The 10,705-nt window shown below is 30.1% G+C and overlaps 1 protein-coding gene and 1 non-coding gene across 3 annotated transcripts; one reads left to right on the forward strand and one right to left on the reverse strand.

Moving 5' to 3' along the window:
* The first annotated feature begins 1,123 nt into the window (after positions 1 to 1,123).
* On the forward strand, positions 1,124 to 1,206 carry LOC128195697 (small nucleolar RNA R16). The gene has a single exon (XR_008247493.1). It is a non-coding gene; the product is annotated as a small nucleolar RNA R16 (small nucleolar RNA).
* A 4,869-nt stretch (positions 1,207 to 6,075) lies between these two features.
* Positions 6,076 to 8,242, reverse strand: LOC108327802 (protein SODIUM POTASSIUM ROOT DEFECTIVE 2). Of its 2 annotated transcripts, none has more exons than XM_017561510.2 (3): positions 7,323 to 8,231; positions 6,843 to 6,918; positions 6,076 to 6,428 (listed from the first exon to the last, which is right to left on the reverse strand). In XM_017561510.2, exons 1-3 carry the CDS (start codon positions 7,914 to 7,916, stop codon positions 6,253 to 6,255), a joined length of 846 nt encoding a protein of 281 aa, XP_017416999.1. In that variant the 5' UTR covers positions 7,917 to 8,231; the 3' UTR covers positions 6,076 to 6,252. The 2 variants fall into 2 exon arrangements, with proteins under 2 accessions (XP_017416999.1, XP_017417000.1); XM_017561511.2 differs by having other exon boundaries at positions 6,286 to 6,485; positions 7,323 to 8,242.
* Positions 8,243 to 10,705: the final 2,463 nt, after the last annotated feature.

Consider the following 10,705-nt stretch of genomic DNA (forward strand, 5'->3'; position numbering starts at 1 on the left):
TTTTTTTTTTGCTTTCAATTTTCTTTGTTCGACCATTATCTTTTGCCTCACATTTTCACATTTACTTTTACTACATTTTTCAATGTGATGCCTCAAATGAGAAGTGTCCTATTTTTTGCTACTAGTTGTGCATTTTTTATTACAGCCAATATACCTTATCCTCTATTTTCCATCATCACTAACCCCAATCCTAGTAAAGTATTTCTAGCAATCAGAAGTTGACTTATCATTTTTCTTATTAAGTTGAACACTTTCATTGTCAATATCATCTTCAATCTCCTTATGGGTTACATCATTCTCTTTGTCATGGACATCAACATTTCCAATAGGTTTACTAAAGGACTGATCCATTAATTTAGAAAATGATGTCAATTTGTGTAACCACCATGTTTACTAAATTCTATTATAGTGGTGTTGGCTCGTGTATGCACTCATGGTGGTGGTTGTGAGTAAATGAGATCATTGACGAGATGAACTTTTGGAAGTAAGAGAAAATTGCCAATGAATGTGAGATGAGATTATGAGAGTATGAGAGATGAGAGGTGAGATAAGAGTCTAAAAATGAAAATGAGAGGGCTTGCATTTAACATAAAACATGTTTTTTTTAACAAAACGATTTACAATTAGGCTTGATTTGTGGACTGATCTAGCTTAATTCATAGGCTAGCCAACAAGTTAATGAGTTTGGGAAGCCGAAGCTAGTGTGGTTTAACAAGTTGAAACGTTTCTCTTAGCGTTTAATATCCCTATTTTGGATCATACAATCTAAATATATTTTCAGATTGTATATTCCGAAACTCAAAATAAAACAGGATAAAACTGAAATTTTAAAATATACCGAGTGCAGAAAGAAATTATGGAGGTGCTGTAAGAAATCAGTAATGTGGGCTAAATGTAGTTAGATCTTCAAGCCCATGTATGCTTCGGGACATGATGCAAAATTATTACCATCAGAGGTATAAATACAAAGCAATGCAACGTCTTCTTCATCTCACTGTCGACTAGGGTTTTGCGCAATCTATCACGAGCGGCATGATCTACGCCGTTTAACTCCTTTTCTTCTTATTTTTCTATCAAAAACGTTTGTATGCTGTGGTCATAGTCATCCTCTGTACTTCTCTGATTTGGCAAGTGATGAAGAGAATCTTATCCTACACACTGAAATTACTGTGTGGATTTCAACTCCGCTTATTATCTGATGCCTAACATTTTTTCTAAGTTGCATCATTTTAATTTTAGTCAGATTGGATTATTTGTTTTATGTAAGTACAGTTTGATTTGAGATTTTCTTTTGAGTGTTATGTTGAGGTGTATATATTCTGGTATGATGAGTTGCTCATATACGTCTGCAAATACGAGATATTTCGATGAGTGTGTATGCTCTCTCTGACCAGAATGCACATCTCTATACACCATTTTTGTTTGGCCTTTTATTACTGTATTTTTTTTTATTGAACAGCTTTGAGCAAACTTTCATCCTTCTTTTTTTTTAATTTTACCAATCAATTTTTCTGTTAGGCTTCTCATCTTTAATATTATAGGTCATGCATTTGAAGTTTGTGGAAAATCCGTAAATTTCTTTATTGATTTTATGAAGGATATTTCAATAGCTTAATATTATTTGAAGTAATGTGCCTGAGATATATGAAAAAATTGGAAACATGGCGCTTTCGTCTTGGCACAGCAGTCTTCTACATTGGAAGGAGATGATTTTTATACCATCACAACTTTCTCTAGTTTTTTTCGTAGATTTTACTCTTCAATCATTCATAATCCTTACCTCGACCGAGCTCTCATTGCTATAGATTCTGATTTGATTAATCTAATTCCATTAAAATATAATCATCAAATGCATCAAAGTATAGATAATTTTGTTATTCATTAGATAATATCAAGTTCAAGAACTTATATATCTATAATGAGTTTTTGTATAAACAATTCAAAATTAATATTAAACATTAGAAATGTTTCCTTTATATGCACTATTTATATATAATTTAAAAAAAAAATTAGTGTTCTATTCTTAGTAATTTTATCCTTGATAATTTTATAACAAATCGAAATTATGTAATTTTTTTATTATTATAATAACAAATTTTTAACTTTTTTATCAAGAATCTTATTATAGAAATTAAATAAATATGATAATAAAATAAATAATAATAAAATTTTATTATTACTAATATAACAAATTGCTATCGTCCATTCAACTTATTCGTATGTCGGTGGAGTCCATTCAGACATTTTATTGATTTTGGGTATTTTTAGCATTTGTTTGCTTTAAAATGATTTAATTTCTCTCAACTTAAATATAAAGTACTTCTGTTATGTATTTTGTAATACATCTTATCTTACTTTTTAAAATTATATGGATTAAACCTTGAATACATAATTCTCGTTCGAGTGAGCACTCGATTGAAACGATTTTTTGGACGTAATGAGCACTTTTAATACATAACTTAAAATTCAGTTAAAATCAAGGCAACTCAGTCTGAGGATAACTATGTTCAGAGTGATTGATGTTTAGAATTTCATATAGTTGAAATATAAATAGTTCAAAAATTCTCTTTTTTCTTGAAAATTTCATACAATTTGCGAAACGATTCTTCAATTTCGGTGAGTTTTATTTAGTATATTAGATATCATATATAACTGTCGAGATTGAATTTAGTTTTCTTTCTTCAGTACTTAAAAAGATAGTTTGGTGTTACTTTTGTTTTTATATCGATATCGATGACTAAGATGCAAAACCTGAAAAGTGATATTTGTTATATAAAAGTTATTTCAATATGAACATTTGTTAGGAATGAATTTTAGCATATTCATTTGCTCTCTTTAATGTTGGAATAGTGAGTGGAATTTACATGAGAAGCGGTTATTAAAATTAAATTAGATTCAAATCAGTCTATGATAAAATAATATATGTTAATGTCTTATAAAATGACGGTTCATGTTGAATTATATATGAAATACATAAGGATTATCATTATATATAAAAATATATAGCTTTTATGAATCAAGAATTGTTATAAAAATTTTATAATTAGATCTAACACTTCTCGTACGTTAAGTAAAAAGACTATATAGACCAAATTATATTCCCCATGAAAGTGTAACAAAGAAACTACCAAGTACTTAAGTAAGGCCCAGAAAATGCCCATCACCCATCTCATCAAATTATATACTGAATTGTTGTGATTTTTTAAATTTCTAATAATCTTGGTACTGCCAGCTTTGGTTTGGTCAAACATCCATAAATATTTGTGTTTAGTAAACATATGGACACAGTCTTTAAGGCTTTATGTGACAATCAAAGAATTTTATATGCAAAATAGACACTTCTAAAATAAATGCAATTGAATTGTTTTCAAGTTTATTTTTCCACCTAGTACTATCCATTATTCATGTTCTAGCACAAAAATATAAGCTAGAGCATTGAATATGCTCATTCTTCTTTTCATTATCATCCTTATTTAAAGAATTATTATGATATAAATATTTTTCTTAGATTTATTATATTTATTATTAAAATACTTCTTTTATTATCATTAAAAGTAATTTAAATGTCTTAATGATAATATCATAATTTGTTCATCAAATATACAATACTAACACATGAATATATTATCAATTGGATGGAGACATTGGAGACTTTTAGGGTTATAAGATTAAACTTTAGCTATAACACTACTCAATCTCCCAATCTCAGATTTTTGAATTGAGAAGCTCCACATAAAATTTGTTTTCAACATTTTTCTCTAAGTAAATTCCATCAATGACTTGTATTATGAAGGACAATTAAAATTGTTGAAAATTTGATAACTCTATTTTGTGATTGTATGATTAATATCACTAGTAATTTAATCATTAACTTGTGTTGTGATCAAATGATTAAGAATGTCAGTAATTTAATAATCAACTTGCATTGTGATCAAACGTATTAAGATGATGAGTCATTTGATTTATAACTTTAAGATATGATTGAGTAATTAAAATCATCATTCATTCAATTCACACCTTTATGTTGTGACCAGATGATTGGATTATTAAGCTCACGATCATTCGATCTATAACTTTAAGTTGTAATTGGATGATTGAGTTCACCAAATTGTATGATCTACAATAATATGATTGGTTTTCTTGAATCCTTTCATTGTCATGGTGGTCAAATAATTGATAACATTCCTCTCTTTATTTATGCCTCATAAAAAGCCCACAAGAAAAAAAATACTATAAAAAGATTAGCAATATTCCATGTTAAAGGTTATTTGGATGACTTCTCTACCATTCTAACTAATAAGTCTCCCTCCCTACGACTCCACTTAATAAAATTTTGTATATCTTGACGATAAATTGTTGAATCATCAAATTTCTTTGACCTCCTTTGTTGTTTAAATTCATTATATTTATTAATATGATACTTTTTTAAAAAATGAGAACAACTAGAAGAAAAAGATGAAAGAAATATACATAATAAATGAAGTAAAACAAATTTGTTGATTCAACTAATTATTGTTATGATGGATAAATTTTTATTGAGTAGTAAGGTTTTGGGTAATGAGGCATATTAATTAGAATCACTTGGTGGAGAAGTCGTCTGAATAACATTTACCATGGAATATTGTTAATATTTTTTTTACGAGGCATAAATAAAGAAAGGAATGTTATCATTCATTTAGCCAACATGTTACTCAAAAGATTAAGAAAAAATAACTATATTATTGTAGACCATATGATTTGATAATCTTAATCACCTCATCACAATTTAAAGTTATAGATCAAATTATTGTAATCTTAATCACCTAATTACAATTTAAAGTTGTAGATCGAAATACAGGTGATCTTAACCACTGATAACAACTTTAAGATGTAGATCAAATTAAAAATTGAAAATAAAAATAATTTTTTTTATTATTTGTATAATTTGTAAAAAAAATTAAATGGATGTTAGATAATGCAATACTAAATATAAAAGTTTATTGAAAAGAATGAATTAAATTTGTGGATAATAAATTTAATTGATTTGAGAGAGGAAATAAAGTAAAAAAATATGTAAAGTGAAAGTTAATTTGTTTAGATAGAAAAATAAATATTTTTAAATTTTAAATCGAAAAAAAACATATTATTCATATTTTTAAATTTAAAATTATTTAATTCTTTTTTACAAAAACTAAATTATATTTCCCCTCACATAATTGTTTAATTTCTCTCTTTTGTCAGAACCAATTAAAATTTATTATAAAAAAAATTAATTGATAGGTTTAAATAAATATTTTCCTACAAATACATTAATTTTAGATTATTATTTTTTACCTATTCTTCCTCAAATGACTTTTGCAAATAATTTTTTAAGAAAAAAAAATTCCAAACTATTTTTCCAACTAACTCTGTTTCCCCAAAATTCGGTCACGGAGTGCCGAACTCCAAAGGAATTTTGTTCCGGAACTCGTAAATTGAACTGAAAATTCTCAAAATAAGTTAACATATTTCCCAATAAATGGATTTTTTCTGCTTCTCACACAATGTTGCTTTTAAATTCCTGCAAAACCAACGTATAAATATTCTTGATTTTCGCGTAAACAGTAGAAACGCGGAAGCAGGAATTGCTTCCTTTTTTTTCCTTCTTGATTTTTGCAAATATATGCTCAAAAGCTTCCAATTCACTAAGACAAGAGCCATTCTAAAGCACGTCTGTATAAAACATGCAGCCAAAATGTGGTTATAAAACTACAAATTTCAAGATTTTATTAATGTTTTTTTATCCGACACTCATAATATCCTTATTAAATTAGTGACATGATTTATTATCAAGTTTTTTCTCTCTCACAAAACAGCTATCATTCCTGTCATCGCATTCGTTTATGAAAAAGACAAAGATTCTCGATAACCTGCGCATAACCCCATATTATATAAACACTGGAAAAAGTTACAGAAATCATTTTATTGCTTTATGGATGCCGATGATTTCCCTAACACATTCTTTCATATTGCAGGTAAAAAGCCAAATACCGCCAACAAAAGAAAAGAGAAAAATATTTGCACAAATGGCAGTATAGTAAAACTTTTCAAGAGAACTTAGACCAAACAAAATTAAGGTTCCTTCGAAATAAACACTAATATCTCTTCAAACCCAAAGTTACAGTACCTTCTACATTTGTATTTACACTAATTAAATCACTACCCAGATCACCAGTTCCAACCTTGAAATTCTAAGTGAAACCAAAAAAAAAAGCAGAATAATGGTAATATGAGTTAGATAAAATTTGTTTTCTTGGTTTCTGCATAACCGGATCCAACTACTGAAGCAGGTTCTGGCCAAAATTGTGCATTCTTCACCTTTGATATGCTTGCCAATACGCTCAAAGGAGTCACATCACCAACCACTGTAACCTTCTTTGCCGCAAAGTCTATGTTGAAGGATGTTACTCCTGTCCATGTAATTAAACACCATCAAAGAACAAAGTCCCTTTCATAATTAATCACGACTGTAATGAATTTATGCTAATTATGTCAGAATAGATGGAGAAATCAAATTTGATCATTGAATACAAGTTTTCTAAGTCAAGTAATCAGAATATATAGCTACTAACAAAACTGTTTGAAATTGTTATCATCTTATGTTTGTCATCAAGCAGTGATATGTGTATTTTCACCCCTCATCAAATTAATAATATCACCTTGGCCTCTGTATTTTAATTTCATTACAATCTTACCCTGCAAGCCTTACAGCTTTAATTCTGAAACTTCATCTAAATGCTGACAAAACATTTTAATAATTGCATGTGACCTCGTGTTAAATTTATGGTTCGAAAGAGAAGATTTTACGAGAATGATTTTCATACCTCGCATTCTGGAGAGATGTTTCCTCACCTTCCCTTCACAACCTTTGCAGTGCAGAGAAACCCTCAAAACTACAACCTGCGAGAAAAATCATTCAAATCACACCCCATTTGACAAACAGATACCAGTCAAACTCCTGCCACTGATGAAAAAGCTTTCTTATATAGCTATATATAGTCTATCAGAAGAGTTTAAGAGTACTTGAAACGAAACATATGCACATAATTCAGATAGAAAAATGTAAGTATTTTAGGATCATGTGTGTATAAGTACACGAGTCACGAGGAGAAGACTAAAATAAGAAAAACTAACTTTAAGTGTAATATGTGCTATTCTTCAACTGTGATTGAAGTTTCATCTCAAGGATTCACACAAATAAATTTTGTATTGAAACGATTATGCAGACGAGACTTCATTCTGATGGAAGAACGGTTCAAACAACATCTAAGGAATTGTATATAAGTTCTGTAAAAAAATCGAACCTGGTCTGAGGAAGCAGATTTTGGAAGAGAGGAGCTAGAAGAGGGTTTAGATGAATGGGTCGTTTCATCATGATGAAGGACCTGAGCTTTGTCCTTGTCAACGTTAGTTAAAGCCAAAACAGGATCATAAAGTGATGATCCACCATGGAAGGAAGGCATGTCACCGAGCAAATATCTTGAAGAACCAGGAGGGGTGATCAAATCAGTAGGTGGCCTAACCCAACTCCTCCTCAGAATACTATCAATTGGTTTTGAAGAGTAATTGTTTGTGATGTGTTCGGTCAACTTTTCCACACTACTTTTCTTCTTTTGATCAAGACCCTTTGCTGGATTTTTCTTTTTCTGGCCACTTGGCTTGGAAGTGGAGTTTTTCTTAGGCTTGGGGAGATGATCATGCAAAGGTTTAGGAGAAGAACTAGGGACAATGAAGTCTCTGGAGGGTGTTCTTCTTGGATCTGTGATGATGGGGTTGTGGCGGTCAATGGCTCTGCCACCTAATTGAGTAGTGTTGGAAATGGAGGAAGAGGGTTCATCCATGCTAAGACATATGGCTGTTGAGGCCTGTGATGCACAGAAGATGTCTATGCCTTTCATATCTCGATGATCAAGGGTAAGAGATTCTGCAGTGTAACAAAGGAAGAGATAGAGAAGAAGGTTGAACCAGAAGGAAAGTTGCTACTCACTGCTTTTAAGCTTCAATTGGGAGTGAGTGAAGTATGGTTGGTAGGTTGAGATATAGAGCAAAGAGAAAACATGGAAATTTCAAAATTGAATTGGTTTCTTGTTTAATATGTGGAAACAGCAACAGTAAATAACGTAGGAAGGAAATGTTTAAACTTTCCCAATACCATAACTCGTTTGGATATTTTTTGTAACAGTATACCACACATGCATCTTCAAAACTAAACTATACAAACGAGGACTAAAGTTATAAATTTATCCTCATGTGAAAATTCTTAGTATCGTTTCTGATAATTCTCAAATATTAATTATCTCATCTTCATATTTTACATAATCCAGAAATAAGTGGTGCAAATTCTTCAAAGCATTCCATAATACTTATCTTATATACTAATTGAGGCTTTGTCATTCTCTTAAAAGGGCAAAGATGTAGAAAGGAAATCATCAAATTTATGTAAAGCCAGAGAAACACAGTGATTTTTATGACATGCAACCAACATTACTGTTGCTTTAAAGAATGAAAATGACACAAAATAAGTACACTGAAATTGCCTTAACTCTTTGTTTCTTTCATTATGCAGAAAGAAAAAAAAAATTTCAATGCATCTATTCTTATACATATAAAAGTTTAATTTCAATGCATCCTCAATTAATAAGAAATGATTATTGAAATAATTTTGAAAATGGCTATGATTCATTATCAGTGCATGTGGTATTTAGCCGATTTATATATTCCAGGCTTAGTACTTTTTGTATCTTTTTGCACGGGTGACTAAATGTCTGTGATTATCATTGCTCCCATAATAATACTACATGATAATTATTTCTTAAAGTAATGATTTTGTGCAACAACATATGCATACATGAAGGTGCAGACATGTTTTGGAATGACGTGAAGTTGCAGCGACATGAATTTCCATTTTATGTGGTGGCTTGAATTGAATGGATAAAAAAATGGGAGGCACAAACAACTAAAGCACAGTGAATTTGGGTAATTCTCTGTTGCCGTGTTGGCTTGTTGGGCATGGGCTACACTATTTACCTACCAACATGCACTTGACAGAAGCACTTTATAGAACATTGAAAACATAGTCAGAGGAAACAGCACAATTTGTGTTTTATAAGGAAATAATAATGCTATCGGTGAGACACTAAACACACCAATTTAAACAAGTTTAGTGTTGATGATAATTGATGCTGGTAAGCAATAAGGAAACTAGTAAAGCATGAAATCTGCTTGAACGTTTGATGCTGGGACACATGAACTGTGCAACTTGAACACAATACGAAGAGGAAAATCAAAAACACAACACATTATAAGATTCTAATGGAACAAATTCTGCCAGTTAGTAAACCATTTCGAATTTTGCTTTCTTGTGGATGGATGCGACGCAAAGTCACTTTTTTTTTTTCTCTTTTATCAACTAAAAAAAATGAACGAAATTCCCTTCACATATTCATGGAATCAGATGCTTCGTGGCTTTCTTCCTCCTCTTTTCCTCCTTACTTTATTATCTTCTTCCCCCATTTTTGAACGATAGCCAATGTTCTGCACCCACCATTCAAAATTCTCTCTTTCTTTTTCCCCTTTATTCTGTTTTCTCTTCGATTCCAATCCTGAAAGGTTTTAGAGATAGAGCTGAGCTTTTGTTCTATGTCACAAGGGATGGAGGCAAAACTATTATACTTGAATTACCTTCTAATTTGAATCAAGATTCAAAACCTCTTAAGGGACACTAATTCATTATAATAACGTAGATTATTCAAAATATAATAAGATGAAAGCCAAGTTATAATCCGCGTTAGTAATTTTGGAGTGGTTTATTATTTTTCTCTCTCCCTAGGATTAATAATATATGTGTTCTGTTATAAAAAAAACACACAAATTATTATGTATTAAATGTAACATTCCAGAATCTTTAAACCAGTTTTTTTAAAAAATTAAACATAATAAAGTATTTATCTAAACAAGAGAATATCAAAATCCATTTTTCTATTTTATGTCTTAGTTCTATAGTTTCCTAATACCTCCTCATCCTTGATATCTTCATAAACTCACATTATTAAAGTGATCAATACAAAAGATAAAACAAACACACAAACAAACGACGACGACAATAACAACAATGATAAGCTAATGTTAAAAGAAACAATATCAAGATTCATCATTTATTATATGTCATACAAAATTAAGCAAATATCTTAAACACACAATGAACCTAGACATGACTATCTACTGCTCTATAGAATCATTGTCAATGGGTTTGACTCTAGCACACTCACAAAGTTAATCCGTTCCGCGTCTTAGGTCATAATGGAACACCTAGACTAAGACATCATGCTACTCTCACCACATGCACCATCTCTCTCTAATTTAGATTGGATAACCATTAAAGTGTCAGGATAACCCCAAAACTGAGCTTATTACATTCATACATACCAATCTTGAAACAAACATTAAGAATTTCACCTTTAGAAACTCTTATTTTTTTAGTTTATTAGTTAAATAATTTAATTATACCTGGAATCGCATTATAGTTAAATAATAATTTATGCATGTTTTTAAAATTATATTGTATTGAAAACAACAGAGAAGAAATCTTTGTACATGATAAAAATGTTTCTACTACACCCCTATAGTTTTATATCTTTTCTCCTTTCATCCTTTTAGACATCTTTTAAGTAAAATTGTGATGAAGTTA

Source organism: Vigna angularis, chromosome 2 (assembly GCF_016808095.1).
Source record: "Vigna angularis cultivar LongXiaoDou No.4 chromosome 2, ASM1680809v1, whole genome shotgun sequence".
In the NCBI taxonomy this organism is placed as follows: Eukaryota; Viridiplantae; Streptophyta; class Magnoliopsida; order Fabales; family Fabaceae; genus Vigna; species Vigna angularis.

Bases quoted from the DNA above. Each gene is read 5' to 3' on its own strand.
- LOC108327802 (XM_017561510.2), bottom strand. From the start codon at position 7,916: ATGAAAGGCATAGACATCTTCTGTGCATCACAGGCCTCAACAGCCATA. The intron at 6,919-7,322 runs GTTCGATTTTTT...TTTTTCTCGCAG, and splicing joins AATCTGCTTCCTCAGACCAG to GTTGTAGTTTTGAGGGTTTC. The intron at 6,429-6,842 runs GTATGAAAATCA...TTACATGGACAG, and splicing joins ACATCTCTCCAGAATGCGAG to GAGTAACATCCTTCAACATA.